The sequence below is a fragment of the Pan troglodytes genome, chromosome 8 (assembly GCF_028858775.2).
Source record: "Pan troglodytes isolate AG18354 chromosome 8, NHGRI_mPanTro3-v2.0_pri, whole genome shotgun sequence".
Classification (NCBI taxonomy): Eukaryota; Metazoa; Chordata; class Mammalia; order Primates; family Hominidae; genus Pan; species Pan troglodytes.
In genome coordinates this window covers 99,947,031-99,968,555 of record NC_072406.2, presented here as the reverse complement: position 1 = coordinate 99,968,555, position 21,525 = coordinate 99,947,031, and the positions used below count along the sequence as shown (strand labels likewise).

Here is a 21,525-nt window from a genome sequence, read left to right as displayed (position 1 = left end):
TCTGTGCCTTTGAAGTAAAGGGAACAAAGTAGCTTCATCTCAAAAAAAAAAAAAAAAAAAAAAAAAAAAAAAAAAAAAAACACCTGCGATGAAGTTCTGGGCTAAGGAGGCCGCTGGACAACCCAGCAACTACCAAAAATGTCATTAAGTGCTTGGCTGAGACCATGTATCTTACACATCTAGAGCACAATTTAGAATATGACAAGAATAGGCTGGGCATGGTGGCTCACATCTGTAATCCCAGCACTTTGGGAGGCTGAGGCGGGCGGATTGCTTGAGCTCAGGAGTTCAAGACCAGACTAGACCACATGGCGAAACCCCATCTCTGCCAAAAGAAAAAAACAACAAAAATTAGGCAGGTGTGGTGGCACACACCTGTAATCCCAGCTACTCTTAAAAAAAATTCTTCTAAAAAAAAAATGGATACATGTGCAGAACATGCAGGTTTGTTTCATAGGTATATGTGTGCCATTGTGGTTTGCTGTACCTATTGATCTGTCCTCTATGTTCCCTCCCCTCACCACCCCACAACAGGCCCCGGTGTGTGATGTTCTTCTCTGTGTGTCCATGTGTTCTTATTGTTCACCTCCCACTTATGAGTGAGAATATGCAGTGTTTGGTTTTCTGTTCTATGTTAGTTTGTTGAAGGTGATGGCTTCCAGCTTCATCCACGTCCCTGGAAAGGACATGATCTCATTCCTTTTTGTGGCTGCATAGTATTCCATGGTGCATATGTACCACATTTTCTTTATCCAGTCTATCATTGATGGGCATTTGGGTTGGTTCCATGTCTTTGCTATTGTAAACAGTGCTGCAATAAACGTGTACATGTGTCATTATAGCAGAATGATTTATATTTCTTTGGGTATGTACCCAGTAATGAATCCCAGCTACTCTTGCTTGAACCCAGGAGGCAGAGGTTGCAGTGAGCCAAGATTGCACCACTGCACGCAAAAAAAAAAAAAAAAAAGAAAAAAGAAAAAAGGCAGGGTGCAGTGGGCTTGTAATCCCAGCACTTTGGGAGGCCGAGGCAGGTGGATCACAAGGTCAGGAGTTCAAGAACAGCCTGGCCAACATGGTGAAACCCCATCTCTACTAAAAATACAAAAATTAGCCTTGCGTGCTGGTGCATGCCTGTAATCCCAGCCACTCAGGAGGCTGAGGCAGGCGAATCACTTGAATCCAGGAGGTGGAGGTTGCAGTGAGCCGAGATCGTGCCACAGCACTCCAGCCTGGGTGACAGAGCAAGACTTCGTCTTTAAAAAAATAAAAAAGACATGAATAAGGGTAAATAATCTCAGTTATGATGTTCAAGAGAGTTGCTGCTGTCTCACTCCAATTATACAAAGTCACAAAGCCCTTAAGTTGTGTGGTCAACCCACACCCAATGGTACAGGCAGAAAAAACTCAGCCTTCACTCTGATAAATTTATTAAAATAAGAACAAGCATCAGTTGTACATAGAAATAATCATTTGCACTAAGCATGGTACTAGAGCAGAAGAGCAGTTTTAAATGTATTTTTTAAGTCACAAAATATATCGGTTAAGGCACTATAATCCTGTCTCATGTTTTCAATAAATATGCTGGTTTTTTTTTTAAAGGCAGTAGTGAGTAACCGATTACATGAGTATAGGCACTATACTATTAAAGACAAACTGCTGTGGCCATTGTGTGTAACTTATTCTCAAAAGAACTTTTGTTAGTTAAGATTAGTGTTTTTTAAAAATGAGAATATGAAAATTGTCACAGTTTTCTCTTTCCAATTTAGGTCTCTTCCAGAGAGACCTATATATTAAAAGGTGCTGTTTCTTCACATATTCCTTGGCAACAATGAATTATGCATAAAGTAAAAACATTGCGTCTCAGGAAGTAAAGCCATCAGAAGATGTCTCAGAACAGCTTGAAATCTTTGGAATAGCTTTTTTTTTTTTTTCAACTGCAATAAAATCAGTGCAGTTCAGAAAACTCGACCTTTCAGTATGCGAGAAGGCAGCTTTGTAAGCACTTTCTGTTCAAGGAACTTTGTTAAGCAGCTGAGGGGAATCTGACCCAGCTCCTGTGTTGTCTGGTGTAGACAGGGCACCAGACTGGGAGTCAAGTGGCCTGGGTGCTTCTTCACTGCCACCAGCACTTCCTAATAATGGCAAATTTACATTTTGTTACGGTGCTCACAGCTTACAAAACACATACATGTGCATCATCACAGTTTGTTCACCTGTAAGATGAAAGGGTTGGATTCTTTGTTTTCAGTGGTCTTTTCCAGTTCTAGTGCCTTGCTAGTCTGATAGTGTGAATTATTTTTTATTACAGCTGGCGCTGCTGCTGCATCAGGGCCATCCTTTCTGCAAGACACAATGACCACAGCAAAGAGAGGGAAAGATAACTTTCCACGACATCGCCACATTGTTTGACGTCCTTTCATCAAATCACTGTATGCTATTAAAAGTCACCGTGTAACTGGAGTTACATTATTCACAGAGGCCATTAAGACTTCTCTTCTTATTAGACAATATAACTTTTGTGACAGAAATAGGCTGCACAGATCTCTAAGATAAAATTCACGTTATTGCACATTTTGTTTCTCCAGTCAGGTCTTCAACACGTAAGATATGATTACAACATTAAGGCTTTGTACAGCATGAGGTAAAATATCAGGAAGAATCTTGATGTGAGCCACACCTCTTTTAGAGTGAGAAAAAAAAATTTTTTTTTTTTGTGAATTGTACAGAAGAGGACACTTAATCTGATATATTTTACAACTGATAAATGACATTGGAAGAGTACAGGTTGTCAAGACATGCTGGAAAATATATTCACTTTTCAGCAAGTAACTAGACACATGGTCAAACAAAGCCTTAAGAAATCTGGGACCTGCCTGCTCAGGTGCAGTAGAAAATACATAGAGCTAATTTTATTATGAAATGTATAAGAATATTGCTTTTACCTGCTAAGATTTGGTCTTCAGTTTGACTTTGTATGTATATGTGTGTGTGTGTGTGTATATATATATTTTTAATTATAGACACAACTTTTACTTCATTATAAAAGATTAAAATGCATCATTGAGAAGCAATTTAATACAAAGCATCTAATCATAAAAATAGAAAAGGTAATCAAAGAGCACTTCAGAAACAAACTCTGGAGCCAAAGGCTTAGTTCTTCTCCAGGGACCTGTAATAATCTGTCAGGACCTTCCATGCTTTGGGGGCCATGAAGCCATCTGGGGGATTCTCTCCTTCCCGGGCGAGCTTCCTCATTCGAGTTCCTGAGATGAAGTCAAACTCATTGTGCCTGTTACAGGGTGGCAACAAAGAACTCAGTGTAGGTAAATGATATCTGCCTTAAGGATTCCTGGAGTAGGTTATGGTTTTTGAGACCCATGTTCTTTCTGTAAAATGCTGCATCTTCAAAAGTGGGCAGTCCTCTAAATCTTCAGGAACTTGCAGAAGAGAAGGGAAATAATGGCAGCTATCCATTTAGTATTTACCATGCGCCTATACTGTTCCTGGGAAGTGTCTTGAGCCCAGAGTCTGTCTTCTGTTTCTCTGCCTACTTCTGTGAACCCTCAGCATGAGGAGCAAGTGCACCATAAATATTCATTGCAATCTCTTTCTATGTTGCTTCCTTTCACTTAGTGTGCCAGGCACTCCGTGCATGCTCAAGAATGCATGTTGAAAGAGAAATATTTATGGACCATCTACTATATGCAGAAGACTGTAGTACAATTTTAGGGGACATAAAATTTATAAAACCACGTCTTGACTCTCAAGGGACTCAGTCCACTTGGGAGCATGTGGCAATGCACTGGAGAGTTTTTCAAAGGGCCCAAATTCTGCCTCATCATTTCTATTATACAGATGTTGATAAAAGAATTCTCCTCTGAAAACCTACCTTGCTGGATCATAGAAGTCCATGGCTTTTTTGGCTTTGTTGTAGGCAGCCACTCGGAATGGAATGATTTCCACAGAGGTAAGGCCAGGGGCCATGCTCAAGACCTTGCCCCCATGAGTGGGTTCATACAGATCCTTCTTGGTTTCAGGATGGGGCATTCCTGCAGGGTCCCTCCCCACAATGTAGAAATTGGCACCCGCAATCATCCGGGACCTGCAGTGCCACTGGACCTAGAAAATGTCCATAAGGGACATGCTGGTCATTGTGGGTCAAATCTGTAGGTCATGGTTTATGGAGACACCTTTATTCTACTTTAAAAGTAATTCGGCAATGTGAGTCAACTAAGAATTGCAAGAAAATCACTGAGGTTCTAAGACTCCATGCACTCTTCATGCTTTGTTATATTAGGTAGGATAGGAGCTCTAAAGATAAGATTCCTCCCTCATAACTCAAGGTTATATTTCCTCATCTCTTCTCCAAACAGGCTAGCCGGACAAGAACACTCAAATCTTACTATTCTACAGAACTATGTGGATTTTACTTTCCAGCGCCTCCCTATTTACAATAAATTGCAGTTTAAAGGAAATTACAAACTCCAGTATCTCATTATCTGACTGCCATTAATGAGCTAATTACCTTTCACATGCAAATGCTGATTTCAGTTCAACATAACACTTGCCCTCTTTAAAGCTCAGATAGCAATACAAAGGATGGAAAGGAGAGCTAGGGGCCTGGAACTTTTATCTGATTGAAGAGAATTAATTCATTAAACTCAGTTTGGGGCATTCCAAAGGGTTGAGACCCTTTCTATTCATCATACTTGCAGTCAGCTCGTTCAAATCCACTACACTGGTGGTGCAGTGGGACAAAGAAAATCTCTGTTTGATAAGCTCACTGTGTTATGATAAAAGGGTGACATTTATCTTTTAAAGATATCCTTTCCTAATGAAGCTCACAGGGCATGGAGAGTAACTGGAACTTCTGAAATTGAATATTAGGTTACATACAACTTGCCCTATAACCCAGTTAAGTTTCATTAGCCACCTCATTCACTTGCCAACTTCCATATTCTCAAAGGCAATGTATAATAGGTTTGATTTGATGTTTCTAGCATCTTTCTTTTTTTTTTTTTTTGAGACGAAATCTCGCTCTGTTGCCCAGGCTGGAGTGCAGTGGCATGATCTCGGCTCACTGCAACCTCCACCTCCCAGGTTCAAGCGATTCTCCTGCCTCAGCTTCCTGAGTAGCTGGGATTACAGGGGCATGCCACCATGCCCGGCTAATTTTTGTATTTTTAGTAGAGACAGGGTTTCATCATGTTGGTCAGGTGGCCTCGAACTCCTGACCTTGTGATCTGCCCACCTCGGCCTCCCAAAGTGCTGGGATTACAGGTGACAGCCACTGCGCCTGGCCTTCTAGCACTTTTCAAATAGTAAGTGGAAACATAATTAGCTGGATAAAGAAGAGACACCAGAACATTCCAGAATCTGCTCATGAGGAAGCAGAAAGGATCCCAGAGACTCATTTACTCTTCTATGTAAAGTCTGAGTCTGAATTCCTGAGTCTCAAAGCCCAGCTCTGGGAATTGCTCACCTCTGTGGGGCCAGCATATAACATGGGAGACGGAAAGATGGCAACAATGGTTGACTTGGGATCCAGGACCCCTTCCTCGAGCACAGCCGCGTGCTGCTTCATCCGCCAGTCTAGAGGCACATCGTCATCCTTGGTCCAGCCGCCCAGAGGGTGTAGTAGGAGGACCGGGTGCTTGTAGCCCCTCTCTAGGAGCCTGCGGCGAGTGTCCTGCATCAACAGGGCATGGCCATTGTGGACAGGATTGCGCAACTGGAATGCAAACACCGCATCTGGGAGAGGAAAGCAGAAGAAGGAAGGTCACAGAAACACATGGTGTCATTTCTCCACAAGAACAGAAAGGACACAGCTATGTTTATTGTTCTGTGCATTCATTATCCACTGGCTTTTTTTTTTTTTTTTTTTTTGAAAGAGTCTCACTTTGTTGCCCAGGCTGGAGTGCAGTGAGCGATCTCAGGTCACTGCAACCTCCGCCTCCAGGATTCAAGCGATTCTCCTGCCTCAGCCTCCTGAGTAGCTGGGATTACAGGCGTGTGCCACCACACCCGGCTAATTTTTGTTATTTTTATAGACTCAGGGTTTCACCATGTTGGCCAGGCTGGTCTCGAACTCCTGACCTCAAGTGATCCGCCTGCCTCAGCCTCCCAAAGTGTTGGGATTACAGGCATAAGCCACTGCACCCAGCCTATCCACTGGCTTCTGATAATCAGCTGGAGAATACACCTGGGTCTTTAGAGGTGTTAATCCAGCACTAACCAACACCAGATAGCTGAGACAGGGATAAGATGCAGAGGCAGGAAGCTGCTTAGGGAGAGCCTAACTCAGGAATGAAAAGATTTGTTGCCAGGACCTTTCCTGTACACCAAGGCTCAGGCAGGGCCGGTGTTAATTAGTCCTCTTGTACCAGGAAGCCTAGAGGGAGGTGAATAATTGTAACGAATGTTTTCTGGGGCCTGTGCAAGGGGCAACAATCTAAAGATATAAAAAAATTTTGCTTTCGCTTTAAAGAAATCTCCAAAACTACTCCACTTAGTGATGGACTCCTGAGAGCCTTAATTTTTTTTTTCTGATAATGAAATAATTTTTATGTCTATAGTATTGAAAATGAATACTTTCAATATTATAATGAAAAACTTGAGAAATACAGAAAAGCCCAAAATAGAATATAAAAATCACCAATCCTATTATTACTTTTTCTCCCTCTTTTTCAAAATGTATACAATAAAGAGTAAAAATCTCTTAGTCCAAACTCCATCCCCAAGAGGTAGCCACTGTAATCTGCAGTTTGGGGCATGTGCTGCCAGAGACTTTTCTGCCACTATGCACAGAAGTAGGTTAGGGATTTTAGAATTATGATGATATTTTATTTTGTTTTCCAGAACATGATTATGCTCTACATATTGTTCTGCAATTTGCTTTTTCACTTAATAAATACACTTCAGCTATCTCTATCAGTGAATATTTTAAACTGTTGAATAGTGTTCTAATATATGGTTCTAATATATAGTACAACTTTATAAAACTGTTTCCATATTATAGACATACCAATAGAAGATGTTTTCAGGTTATTTTTAACTATAAAAATGCTGAAGCCAGGCATGATGGTGGCTCATGCCTGTAATCCCAGCACTTTGGGAGGCTGAGGCGGGGAGATTGCTTGAGCCCAGGAGTTCAAGACCAGCCTGGAAAACATAGTGAGACCCATTTCTACAAAAAAAATACAAAAATTAGCAGAGTATGGTGGCATGTGCCTTGTAGTCCCAGCTACTTGTGAGGTTAAGGTTGGAGAATTACTTGAGCCCAGGAGGTTGAGGCTGCAGTGAGCTATGGTCATGCCACTGCACTCCAGCCTGGGTGACAGGGTGAGACCTGTCTCTTAAAAAAGAAAATGCTGACTCCTGGTATCCTTAATTCTTTAATCAGAGGGTGGTAAGGGAATATTAATAAATGCACTAGGGGCCGGGTGCAGTGGCTCACATCTGTAATCCCAGCACTTTGGGAGGCCAAGGTAGGGGGATCACCTGAGGTCAGGAGTTTGAGACCAGCCTGACCAACATGTTGAAACCCTGTCTCTACTAAAAATACAAAAATTAGCTGGGCGTGGTGGTGGGCACCTGTAATCCAAGCTACTCAGGAGGCTGAGGCAGGAGAATTACTTGAACCTGGGAGGCAGAGGTTGCAGTGAGCTGAGATCGCGCCATTGCACTCCAGCCTGGGTGACAGAACAAGACACCGTCTCAATAAATAAATAAATAAAATGCACTAAGGACAGCTTACATACCAGCATTCATTTCTTTACATTTCTGTTTGAGCTCCAGAGGTGTCAGACGGTATTGGTCCAGCCCATCATTCCATCTTATTTTCTCCAGCACCTGAAGGTCTCCACCAACCAACCAGTCCCCACTTTCCATCACCATCTAGAAAGAACATTGTTATGATTGCTAATGATTAATTGTGATTTCTATTTTATCTGAAAAGTTTTCTCCTTTTAGACCAATCTTGGGTTACAGTTAAAGAACTGCCTTCAGTTCTTTAGTATTTCTGGCACAGTATTTCTCAAACTTTTTGGTCTCTAGAACCCGTTATGCCCTTAAAAAATTATTGAGTACCCCCCACCATGAGCTTTCATTTTTGTGGGTTATAGCTATCATTACTTTTCATATTAGAAATTTAAACTGAGAACCTTTAAAAATATTTATCAATCCATCTAAAGCTAACATTAATAAACCTATTGCCTGTTAACATATATAACATTTTTAGTGAAAAATAAGCATTTTCCTCCCCAAATGTAGGGAAGTATGGTATTGTTTTACATATTTGCAATCTTTTTAATATCTGACTTAATAGAAGACAGCTGGATTCTCATATCTATGTCTACATTTAATCTGTAGTAATACATTGTTTTGGCTGAAGTATAAAAAGGAAGTCCAACTATAGGTAGGTAGCTGGAAAAGAGAAGAGGATTTGGATAGCCTTTTTGCACAATTATGGATATTCTTATCTGATACTACACCAAAACTCAACAAGTGTCCGTTTCTTAAAGGTTTAAGTTGGACTGTGGAATGGGAAGCCATATTAATGCACTTTTCATAGTCTGTTACATTAAAAATCCATTGTGCTTTGGATGAATCATTTACCCATGAATGATTTTGCAATATTACATATTGGCCAATTAGAAACTATTAGTTCACTGTGCTTTGGATGAATCATTTACCCATGAATGATTTTGCAATATTGTATATTGGCCAATTAGAAACTATTAGTTCACTGAGTTTGTAAGTCTTCCAAGTGTTGACGTATTTCATTACAGGATTTTTAAACACACACATGTGTTAATATCACTACTAGTCTCATCACACATGTGTTAATATCACTACTAGTCTCATCAAAAAGTTTTCTAAGTACTGGGAGTCTGCCAAGCTTATGGTGGTGAATAAAAATTTTCCAAAAATATTTTGCTTGAAACCTTAAGATTTATCATTGGCAATGAATACTCTCAGCTGTTTTCCTTGAATTATCAGGTTCCCTTTGTCCATTTTGAAAAATATCTGCCGAATAGTCATATCTGAATAACCATAGTTTATCACTCATGCTTTCAAGTAGACATGGTGATCCATGAAAAAAAATAGTGGCTAGTATTGCTTGTAGCACAAACCACTGTGCAAGTACTTTTCCTTAAGACAACCATTGTACATTGGTATATGTAGCAGAAGTACTTTAATGTGTACTTCCTCTTTTGTAATGGAATACTAAAAAGACGGGGACTCAAGGGCCAAGATTTAATAATCGCTTTTACAGCTTCATCAAGAACACTCTTAGGTGAGGCTAGCATTGCTTTTACTGCAAGTGCATGATGATGAATAGTGCAGTGACTATGGACATAGTTGTCATTGTCTTGAGTCTAAAGTTACAGCAGTTTTAACCACTACTGCTTTTGTACCAGCAATTCAAATGTCAACACAGAGAAAAAGGCAAAGAATGTCTTAGTATTATGAACACAGTTTTGAACTTGGGGATTCTCTAGAAAGGTCTTGGGGACCCTCAGTTTTGTAAACCATACTTGAGAACTGCTGCTAGTACATTCCTAATACAGTCTGATGTATCTTAGACTATTTCCAATAAAGACCTAAATTAGAGACCCTGGGGGAAAAATCGGACAACTTGTTTTCTTCCAGTTAATTATTGTTGGGCACAATTTCTATGGAAATTCTCAAAAGAAGCAGCCTTCTTCAATTATATCTGATTTTAAAACAAAAGGAAATCTCCAAAGCGCAGCAAAATGTAGCCAAATTCACATCTAAGGCTAAACATAGACTATTAGCTAAAACCCTATTTTTAAAAATAATCTTTGACAAGGGTACCAGGACCACTCAATGGGGGAAAGGACAGTCTCTTCAACAAATAATGTTGGGAAAACTGGATATCCACATGCAAAGGAATGAAGTTGGACCCTTATCTTACACCACATACAAAATTTAACTCAAAATGGATGAAACACCTAAAAGTAAGACATAAAACTATTAAACTCTTACAAAAAAATATAAGGGAAAAAGCTTTATGATATTGGAGTTGGAAATGATTTATTAGACATGACATCTAAAACATGGGCAACAAAAGCAAAAAAAATTGCAACTACTTCAAACATATGTGCATCAAAGAACACAACAGTGAAAAAGCAACCTATAGAAAGAGAAAATATTTGAAAATCATATTTTCTGATAAGGGGTTAATATCCAGAATATATAAAAACTCCTACAACTCAATGACAAAAAAATTAACCCAATTAAGAAATAGGCAAAAGAATAGACATAACTTGAGATGATCTACAAATGGCCAAAAGCATGTAAGATGCTCAGCATCATTAATTATGAGAAATGCAAAGCAAAACTACAATGAGATATCATCTCCCATCCATTAGGATGGCCACTATTAAAAAACAGAAAATGGCTGGGCACAGTGGCTCACGCCTGTAATCCCAGCATGAGCCAAGTTGGGTGGATTGCTTAAGCCCAGAGTTTGAGACCAGCCTGGGCAACATGGTAAAACCCCATCTCTTCATAAAATATAAAAATTAGTCTGGCATGGTGGTGCATGCCTGTAGTCCCAGCTACTCAGCAGGCTGAGGTGGGAGGATCACCTGAGCCTGGGAAGGTTGAGGCTGCAGTGAGCCATGATTGCGTCACTGCACTTCAGCCTGGGTGACAGAGACACACACACACACACATACACACACAGAAAAGAAAAAAAGCAAGTGTTGGTGTTGGCGAGGATGTAGAAAAATAAAAATTGGAACCCTTGTACACTGTTAGTGGGATTGTAAAAGGTGCAACCACTATGGAAAACAGTATGGAGGTTCCTCAGTGAATTAAAAATGGAACTACCATATGATCCAGCAATCCTACTTATGGGTGTATATTCAAAGGAAATGAAAGAGTCTTGAAGAAATATTTGTATCCTCATGTTCACAGCAGCACTATTCAAATAGCCAAGAGGTGGAAGCAACCCAAATGTGCATAGACGGATGAATGGGTAAATAAAATGTGGTATACACATACAAGGGAAGATCATTCATCCTTTAAAAGGAAGGAAATCCTGTCACATGCTATAACATGGCTGAACCTTGAGGACATTAGGCTAAGTGAAATAAGCCAGTCACAAAAAAGCAAATATTACATGATTCCACTTATATGAGGTATCTAAAGTAGTCGAATTCATAGAAACAGAGAGTGCAATGGTAGTTACCACGGGCTGGAGGAAGGATGGTAGTTACCAGGAGCTGGAGGAAAGAAGAAGAGGGGAGTTGTTTTTGTTTTTGTTTGAGACAGGTCTCACTCTGTCACCAGGCTGGCATGCAGTAGCTCACTGCAGCCTCTACCTCCGGGGCTTATGCAGTTCTCCCACCTCAACCTCCCAAGTAGCTGGGACTACAAGCATGCCACCATACCTGGCTAATTTTAAAATTTTTTTTTTGTAGAGACAGGTTCTCACTATGATAACTGGATAGGTCTCAACTCCTGGGCTCAAGCAATCCTCCAACTTCAGCCTTCCAAAGTGTTGGGATTACAAGCGTGAGCCACCATGCCTGACTGCGGGAGTTGTTTAATGGGTGTAGAGTTTCCATTTTGCAAGATGACAAAGTTCTGGAGATTTGGTTCACAACAATGTGAATATGCTTAACATTACTGAGTTGCACACTTACAAGAAGGTTAAGATGATAATTTTTATGTTCTGTTTTTTACCCTAATTTTTTTTTTTTTTAGAGGAACCACCGTTTTTTAACTCACTGAGGATTTATTTCACTGAGGTTAGAAGCAATCACTTTTCTATTCCCAGTCTCAGCTGAAAATGTGACTTCAGGAAAGGGTGGGTGTGAAGAGCACCTGGATACCTGCAGAAGAACCATCTTCATAGTGTCCCACACATTAGATGGCCCAACTCTGGCCCCCTTTGGTTGTGTCTATCTCATAAAGGCAAGGAGACCCTTGGTAGGAAGACCCACCCAGAGTCATCACCTACTCTTTTGATCATAATCAGGGTACCCAGAACTCTAGAATTTCCTGCCCAATCAACTCTGAGCTTGCTGCTAGGCCTGGGAGAGCTTCATCTCCCAACCTGTCTTTCCAGGGTGGACCACACACTCAGAGCAGCCCTACTTCTGAGGGCGGGCCAAGCAGGGAGGGTCTGCAGAGGTTGTGGAGAGAGCTCAGCCATGCAGCCTGGGGTGCCCACAAATCAATCCAGAGGACCCACATAGCATAGGAAGAGGCCAAGCATAGAAGGAGAAGGAAGAGTTGGTGAAAGGCCAAGGGCCAACTCTCCACACACTACCATAGTCTGATGCAGAACCCAGAAGTCTATATTTGAACCTGGCTTTCCAGTTTGTGATCAAGGCATAGTTGTCAAAGTAGAAGGATCAAACACATTTTATTTAGCAGTTTGTTAGTTACACATGTAACTTTTAAATATGATGTATGGCTCTCCACTTGTATTCTTGCTCTGGGCCCCACAAATGTTAGGGGTAAGCCAGGGTTGAAGAATGGTGAAACTAATGAAAAAGAAAAACATGGTCTGGCATGGTGGCTCACTCCTGTAATCCCAGTACTTTGAGAGGCTGAGGTGGGTGGATCATGAAGTCAGGAGTTCAAGACCAGCCTGGCCAATATGGTGAAACCCTGTCTCTACTAAAAATATAAAAAATAGCCAGGCCTGGTGGCAGGCACCTGTAATCCCAGCTACTCAGGAGGTTGAGGCAGGAGAATCACTTGAACCTGGGAGGCAGAGGTTGCAGTGAGCCGGGGTCTCGCCACTGCACTCCAGCCTGGGCGACAGAGTAAGACTCTGTCTCAAAAAAAAGAAAGAAAGAAAGAAAGAAAGAAAGAAAGAAAAGAAAAACATGGCAACCTTTGTTTTTTTTCTATAAGTTTAAATATTTTCCATCTGGTATTGAAGTATAATCAATTACAGAGCTGTGTCTCTCCTAGTCACTGACACAAATACTTACAGCCAATCTCATTCCTCAGTCAAACATGTAATGGTTTTACAATCCTCCCCCTAATCAAACCCCAAGTACCTTTCACCACTTTCCAAACACAACTTGGTTACCTGAAATGTTAGCGGAGAAGAGGGAGGCAAGAGTGAGTGAGCGAAAGCTGATTTGAAACACCTAGTAGGAAGACACGAAGATAGTGATGGTGGACCTGGTTCACAGTCCCCATTATGGCCAGATATTGGGGTTTACCATGACCTGCATTCCAGAGAGGTTCAGGGAGTGGGGGATTGGGATAGAGCAGTGGCTCTAAACAGAGGCTGATTTAGTCACTCCTGGTGACATTTGACAATATCTGAAGATAATTTTGATTGTGATGACTGAAGTGCTATTGGCATCTGGTGAACAGAGGCTAGGGATGCTACTAAATATCCTACATTGCACAGAACTGCCCTCTCAGTGAAGACTTATCTAGTCCAATATGTCAACAGTGCTGAGGCTGAGAAACCCTGCGGTAGACAGAAGGCAATTATGCAAGGTTTTTGGTTGTGTTTTCATGGCCTCTTTTCTAAACTCTGTGCTCAGTCAGATAATTCAACAAGAATATTTTCAAATATCCATACCTATACATCTACTTTCTCCTCATTGCTTAGAGTTGGACACAGCACAATTTTGAGAATTGACCTCCAAACCCCTGAGGATGCAGTAATTTATTCTGGACACTAGGGGTCCACCATATATTGCTCTATCTATTGGTGAAGGGGGCATCAAACTGAATTCATCCACCATCCAGCCTAAAAACCTGTCTGTTTGAAGAGAAATGTTAAAACTATGTGTTTGGCATTTCTGGGATGGGGAGGGACAAGGGGCATCTCTATCCCTAAGGTGGTCCAATTATCGCCAGAACTGTGTCCAGCTGTCAGGAAGGGAGATCCAGAGGCTCTGCTTAATTTCCCAGGGCTTTGTGGCCTAGAAGTCCCCACCCCCTTCCAAGCTTCCTGCCAAAGACAGCAGGGGGGCCACAGCTAGAGGATTTGCAGAACTAGATGCGCCAAAAGGAATGGGGAGCAGGCTTCAGGAGCCCAGTGAAGTAGCAAATAGGGAATTGGGCTCAAAATTACACACAAGAATGCATAAAGGAGAGGATAAGCTCAACCACTAGCGTAAAGACTAAGAAAGCTATGATAAATAGGCTCAAAGAGGCCAAGGAGAGGAAGACTCAAAAGAAACAATCTGGAGATGAGGGAATGCACTAATTGGAAAGGGAGGAGCAGCTTTGAGGGTGGGAAGGTGAAAAAGAATGCAAAAAGGGAGCAGAGAGAAGGGAAAGAAACCAGAAAGAAGAAAGGAAATGGTGGATTCAGCAAGATAAGGTCATGATGAAAGGGTGCAGAGAACAGAATCAAAGAGAAGAAAAACTAATGCCTACAAGAGGAGAATACATACATATATATATATATATATATATATATACACACACACACACATTCATTTCTGTGTTATCAGTCATAGTCACAGAATCTGGGGCTTTAAGGAACCTGGAGGTAATGTAGATTTAATGTCCTCATTTTCAGAAGAGAAGGCAGTTTTACAGAGGGGAAGTGGCAGAGTTCAAGTGCACAGAGCTTTCTTACCAAAGCCAAGACCCAAATCTCAGACTCCTGCAAACCAGATTCTTCTCACCACTGCACCCACTGCCTCTCATCAGTGGCCCCCATATTGACATTTCAGCTTCACCTGTCACAGGTATGAAAGGGGCAAGTCCAAATTACTCTGGGAGGACAAAGAAGGGGCACTCAGTTATGCTCATGTGTCATAGGAGTCAGTGCTGACTTCTGAAAGGAGGTAATAAGGTCCGGAGGCAGAGGTGGAAGAAACAGTGTGCCAGGTTGAAGGATGAGTATGTGCAAAAGTCAGAGAGCGCATGATCGAATGATCAGCTCTGGAAGGACTGGACGAGGGAATGTGTTGGCTGGTGGTGGCAAGAGCCTTTGCGGTAAATTGTATCTTAATAAAGGGGTTTCCAAAGAAAAGTTGAATAATTCACTCTAGCTAAAGAGTGGGAGATTAGGGGGGAGTAAGACAAGAGAGAGGAAAGAATTGAAATGTCCTGACCCAAGATGGAATAGAAGACGAGTGAATGAATTCAAGCAATACCTGAAAGCTACATTTGGCAGGACGTGGTGACTGAATGGACAAGGGGAGAAGAGAGAAGCAAGAATGGCATCCAGGTTTTGGTCACAGGCCACCATTTGGATGGTGAAGCTGTCACTAAGATAGGAGACATAGTAGGGGGAACAGGCTTGGGGGGAGGTTAAACATGTTGAGTTTGAGGTACTTGCAGGATATATGCAGGTGGGGCCCTAAAGAAAATAGCTCCAAACAATTATCCAACTCAATAGTTCTCAACCTTCACAGCCCATTAGAATCACGGGGAGCTTTAACTACCCACCCCTCAATAATCAGATCTGACTCAAAGCCAATTAAATGAGAATCTGTGAGGATGGGATCCAGTCATGGGTGATTTGTAAAGCTCCTCAGGTGATTCTGTTGATATAACTAACCATATGGTTTTCATTGTGGAGCTAAAGGCTATAAACTCTCATTCCCATCTTTCATTGAGAAGTCATATTCTGTTCTCTTGGTTTGTACAAGAAAATGTAGAGTGCAAAACAGGAGTAATGATTCTTACTTTCCTCACCAAGAGCATTGTGAAAAATAATTACTACTTGACAAATCTCTGGGAGCCATGGACGAAAGGCAACAAAGCCCCAGCAAGCATTAGTTTTACAAGTTTCACCTGCTCCTCCTGACGATTTCATTTGAGCGCATGTTACATGGTTCTATACTTAGTGATGCCAAAGAGAGGGCTGGATGCCTTGAATGGAAGGTCAAGAATGACGTTGGAGATAAGCTCTGTAACAAAGGCAGACCATTTCCTAGTGACTCTATTTTCCTTGCAAATATCACTCCCAGTGCCACATGGAAATAGAATAAGGCCCAGGATTCCCGCAGAAGTAATTACTTTTGGAAGCTGTGGGGTTCTAAAAACCTGTGTTAAAGTGTTTTTGTGGGTTTCAGAGTGCTAAAAAAGGACACAGCAAAAAGAATTATTTTGCCAATAAAACTTGTGTGTTTGGTACATGCGACAATCTTCAACAATCTTCATCAATCTCTCTCACTTTTGCACAAAATGTCTGCAGGGTGAGTGGCTTTCTCTCTCTAGTTATCCAAGGCTCATTTCTCACCATTAGCTCCCTGGGAATGTTTATCGAGTCCCCCTAATAACCTAAAGGTATAGAATCACTGAAAATATTGTCAAAGACACAAGTCATGCCACCATTCTCCTTGGCTTCTAAGAAATTCTAAAATTCTGAGTTCCATCTGCCAGCATGCATTGTAAGGCATGATGAAAAAAATACAGGCATACCTGAGAAACATTGCAGGTTCAGTTCCAGACTACTGCAATAAAGTGAATATTGTAATAAACGGAGTCACACAAATTTTTTGGTTTCCCAGTGCATTTTAAAAGTTATGTTTACACTATACCGTAGTCTATGAAGTGTGCAATGGCATTATGTCTTTAAAATGTAATATTATCTAAACTTTTTTTTTTTTTGAGAAAGGGTCTCACTCCTATAGCCCAGGTTGGAGTGCACTGATACAATCACAGCTCACTGCAGCCTCGACTTCCCAGGCTCAGGTGATCCTCCCACCTCAGCCTCCTGAGTAGCTGGTACTACAGGTGTGCACCACTATGCCCAGCTAATTTTTTGTATTTTTAGCAGGGAGAGGGTTTCGCCATGTTGCCAAGGCTGATCTCAAACTCCTGGGCTGAAACAATCGGCCTCCCAAAGTGTTGGGATTACAGGGTGAGCCACCGCGCCCAGCCTATCTTAATTTAAAAATACCTTTTTGCTAAAAATGTTAATGATCCTGTGAGCCTTCAGAGAGTTGTAATCATTCTCCTGGTGGAGAGTCTTGTGTTAATAGCTGCTGACAAATCAGGGTGATGGTTGCTAAAGTCTGGGGTGGCTGTGGCAATTTATTAAAATAAGACAACAATGAAGTTTGTCATATCAATTGACTCTTTCTTTCATGAAAGATTTCTCTGTAGCATGAGATGCTGTTTGATAGCATTTTACCCCCGGTAGAACTTCCTTCAAAATTGGAGTCAATCCTCTCACAGGCTGCCACTGCTTTATCAACTAAGCTTACATAATATTCTGAATACTTTGTTGCCATTTCAAGAGCATCTTCACCAGGAGTAGATTCTATCTCAAAAAAAACGATTTATTTGCTCATTCATAGGAAGCAACTCCTCATCCTTTCAAATTCTATCATGAGATTGCAACAATTCAGTTACTTCTTCAGGCTCCACTTCTAATTCTAGTTCTCTTGCTATTTCCACCACGTCTGCAGTTACTTCCTCTACTGAAGTCTTGAACCCCTCAAAGTCATCCATGAAGGATGAAATCAACTTCTTCCAAACTCCCATTAGTGTTGATAGTTAACCTCTTCCCACGAATTGCAAATGTTCTTGATGGCATCCAGAATGGTGAATCCCTTCCAGAAGGTTTTCAGTTTACTTTGCCCACGTTCATCTGAGGAATCACCATCTAGAGCAGCTACACCCTTACAAAATGTATTTCTTAAACAATAACACCTGAAAGTTGAAATTACTCTTTGATCCGTGGGCTGCAGAATGGATGGTGTTATGCATGAAAACAAATTAATCTCCTTATACATCTTCCTCAGAGTTCTTGGGTAACTAGGTGCACTGTCAATTAGCAGTGATATTTTGAAATGAATCTTTTTTTGAGCAGTCGGTCTCAATAGTGGGCTTAAAATATTCAGTAAACCATGCTGTAAACAGATGTGCTATCATCCAGGCTTTGTTTTTCCATTTATAGAGCACAGGAAGAATAAATTCAGCATAATCCTTAAGGACCCTAGGATTTTCAGAATGGCCAATGAGCACTGGCTTCAACTTAAAGTCACCAGCTATACTAGCTCCTAACAGGAGAGTTAGCCTGTCCTTTGAAGCTTTGAAGCCAGGCATTGACTTCTCTTCTTTAGCTCTGAAAATCCTAGGTGGCATCTTCTTCCAATAGAAGGCTGTTTCTTCTACACTGAAAATCTGTTGTTAGTGTAGCCACCTACATCAATGATCTTAGCTAGATCTTCTGGGTAACTTGCTGCAGCTCCTACATCAGCACTTGCTGCATCACCTTGTACTTTTATGTTATGGAGATGGCTTTTTTCCTTAAACCCCTTGAACCAACCTCTGCTAGCTTCCAACTTTTCTTCTGCAGCTTCCTCACCTCTCTCAACCTTCATAGAATTGAAGGGAGTTAGGGCTTTGCTCTGAATTAGGTGTTTTGGCTTAAGGGAATGTTGTAGCTGGTTGGACAAGACCACTCAAACCTTCTCCATATCTGTTAAGGAAACCAAAATATTTTACCCCAAAATATATTTCTTTGACATAGTTCAAGACGGCTATTCAAAAGGGCTGGAAAATACAAAAATAGCTAAAAATCTGCCTTTTGTGGGGTACATTTGCATTTGAAGAGAAAATCTACATTGTTACAGCCAGGCTTTCTCTAAGGGCCTTCCCTTGCTGGATCTAGGAAACATTAACTGAGACTTTGACACATTTAAAGGTCTGAAAGAAACATTTACCTCTAAAATTTCATTTCATCTATATAACAAGACCATCTTTGCTACACAGGCCTTCTCTTCCCTCCCTCCCATAACCTGTCTTACCAGCATAACCTGATTTACTGCCATAACCTGGTTTTGGCCATCCTCTGAGCCCTCATTTTTTCTATAATCTCAGGATGGTATATAAGCTTCTCTACCCCATCGGGGTAAGGAGTAATCACTCTGTGATTTTCCCCGTGTGCACTAATAAATCTGGATGCCTTTTCTCATTAATCTGCCTTTTGTCAGTTGCCTTTTCAGCAAAACTTCAGGGGGCAAAGGGGAAGTTTTCCCTTGACCCCTACATTGGCAATAAGGCTGCTTTGTTTTCTTATCATTTGTTAGCTCACTGTGTGTAATTTCCTCCAAGAACTTTTCCTTTGCATTTACAACTTGGCTAACTGGCCCAGGAGGCCTAATTCAAATTTCTTTTTCTTATTTTTTTTGAGACGGAGTATCGCTCTTGTTGCAGGCTGGAGTGCAATGGCGCTACCTCGGCTCAATGCAACCTCCACTTCCTGGGTTCAAGCGATTCTCCTGCCTCAAGCTCCCAAGTAGCTGGGATTACAGGCATGCACCACCATGCCCGGCTAATTTTGTATTTTTAGTAGAGATGGGGTTTCTCCATGTTGGTCAGGCTGGTCCCGGACTCCTGACTTCAAGTGATCCGCCCACCCTGGCCTCCCAAAGTGCTGGGATTACAAGTGTGAGCCACTGCACCTGGGCCCAATTTCAGCTTTCTACATGCCTTCCTCACTAAGCTCAATCATTTTGATTTAAAGTGAGAGATGTGTGAGTCTTCCTTTCACCTGAATACTTAGAGGCCATTGCAGGGTTATTAATTGGCCTAATTCAAATATTGTTGGATCTCAGGAAATAGGGAGGCCCAAGGAGAGGGAGAGAGATGCGGGAATGGCCAGTGAGTGGAGAAGGCAGAACACACACAACATTTATCAATTAAGTCTGCCATCATATGGGTGCAATTCGTGGTGTCCCAAAACAATTACAATAGTAACATCAAAGATCACTAACTGTAGATCACCATAACAGGTCATAATAATAATGAAGAGATCTAAAATATCATAAGAATCACCAAAATGTGACACAGAGACACAAAATGAGCACACACTGCTGGGAAAATGGCACTCACAGACTTTCTCAGTGCAGGGTTGACACAAACCTTCAATTTGTTAAAAAAAAAAAAAAAAAGAAAGAAAGAAAAGCAAAATCTGTGAAGCACGATAAAGTGAAGCATAGTAAAATGAGGTATGCCTGTAATCACTTAAGAAACTCTTCAGGTTTTTTTAGTGCTAGTCGTGTGTATGCGAATATCATTCCCAAAGGGTAGAAATATCTGAGCTGACATAACCATAACCAAAGGCTGCTATTCTTTCAGTCACTGAGTAAAGATAAAATCCCAAACCTATACGATTATGACAGAGCAAGACTCCATCTCAAAAAATCATAAATAAAAATTTTTTAAAAATAAAAATAAATAAATGAAAAAGCTGCTTTGCTTGCCATTGACCTTTTGTGTTCAGATAGAGAAGGTCTTCAGAGGCCACAAACAGGGGACTTAAAAGGTCTTTCCTATCTTGGAACATTTTGTAACAAAAATGAAGACCAAAAGAAGCCATATCTTTTGACAGGGTCATGAGGCTGGATGAGATCTTACAGTTATTTTGAGTCTGGCCTCTCTTTTTTTTTTCTTTCAGACAGAGTCTCGCTCTGTCACCCAGTCTAGGGTACACTGGCAGCTTGGCTCACTGCAACTGCTGCCTCCTGGGTTCAAGCAACTCTCGTGCTTTAGCCTCCTGAGTAGCTAGGATTACAGGTGCCCGCCACCATGTCCAGCTAATATCTGTATTTTTAGTAGAGACGGGGTTTCACCATGTTGGCCAGGCTGTTCTCGAACTCCCGACCTCAGGTGATCTGCTGGCCTCGGCCTCCCAAAGTACTGGGATTACAGGCGTGAGCCACCGCGCCCAGCCTGGCCTCTCCTTTTATAATAAAGAAACTGAGGCCCAGAGGGAGGGCATGCCTTGTCTAATCCCAGGCTTTTTAGAGTCTCCTGGGTCTGACAGTGCTCTCTCTTCCTGTGAACATGCTGAAAGGGACATGCTGGGAGATTTGAGAAGTCAAATTAGTAGTATATGACTTTTTTCATTTCCACCCTACTGCTCTTATCTTGGATGAGGGATGGTTTTACCATTCAATTTCACGTATTTTTCTTTGTGGGAAATGAACCACAGCCAGCAACTTAATAAAATCCCACCCCACCCCATCACCAACAGTAATTAGAAGCTGTGAAGGAATCTGAGGAGTTAGTCTATTTTCCCTTTAGGCATGATAGACCCTACCTGATCCTATCAGATGAACACATTTTTTTCAATCTTAAAAATATCCACTGAAAAAATATCTTTCCTCTGGAAACTCTGCCACTATCTGTGCTGATTTTTGTTTACTAAGAGAGTATCATTTACTAAGAGAGTATCATTGACCCCCTCACTAGCCACAGAGCATGAACTCTGAGTTCTTGTTCCAGCATTTGGTTGGGTCCATTCTTTATGAAGATACTTATGTTCCTTGTGCATTTTCAAGATGGACAGGGCTGCAAGCTCTGATTATGGTTTTGTGCATAGCTACAGCTATGATTTTGTTTCTCTACTCATGTTGTCAGACTAAATTTCTTATCTGGTCCCATTTAGCTGAGGATGCCAGCCACTGCAGAATCTGAGGACTCAAGAGATCATTGAGACCAGACCTCAAACAGAAAGACATTTCTTTGCACCTTTCTAAAAACATCTCCTGAGGCAAAGCCTGCAAACTCTACCTTAGAAATACATTCTTCCAC

At 41.3% G+C, this 21,525-nt stretch overlaps 1 protein-coding gene across 1 annotated transcript in view; it reads right to left on the bottom strand.

Annotated features, from left to right (window-relative positions):
• Positions 1 to 1,413: 1,413 nt before the first annotated feature.
• PAPSS2 (3'-phosphoadenosine 5'-phosphosulfate synthase 2) overlaps positions 1,414 to 21,525 on the bottom strand; it is an 87,943-nt gene continuing 67,831 nt past the window's right edge. The window contains exons 9-12 of the mRNA XM_003312747.6: positions 7,764 to 7,899; positions 5,486 to 5,754; positions 3,893 to 4,122; positions 1,414 to 3,292 (exon numbers count right to left, since the gene is read on the bottom strand). Of these exons, the coding sequence (XP_003312795.4) occupies positions 3,154 to 3,292; positions 3,893 to 4,122; positions 5,486 to 5,754; positions 7,764 to 7,899 (774 nt within the window). The 3' untranslated portion in view covers positions 1,414 to 3,153. The remainder of the gene's footprint in view (positions 3,293 to 3,892; positions 4,123 to 5,485; positions 5,755 to 7,763; positions 7,900 to 21,525) is intronic.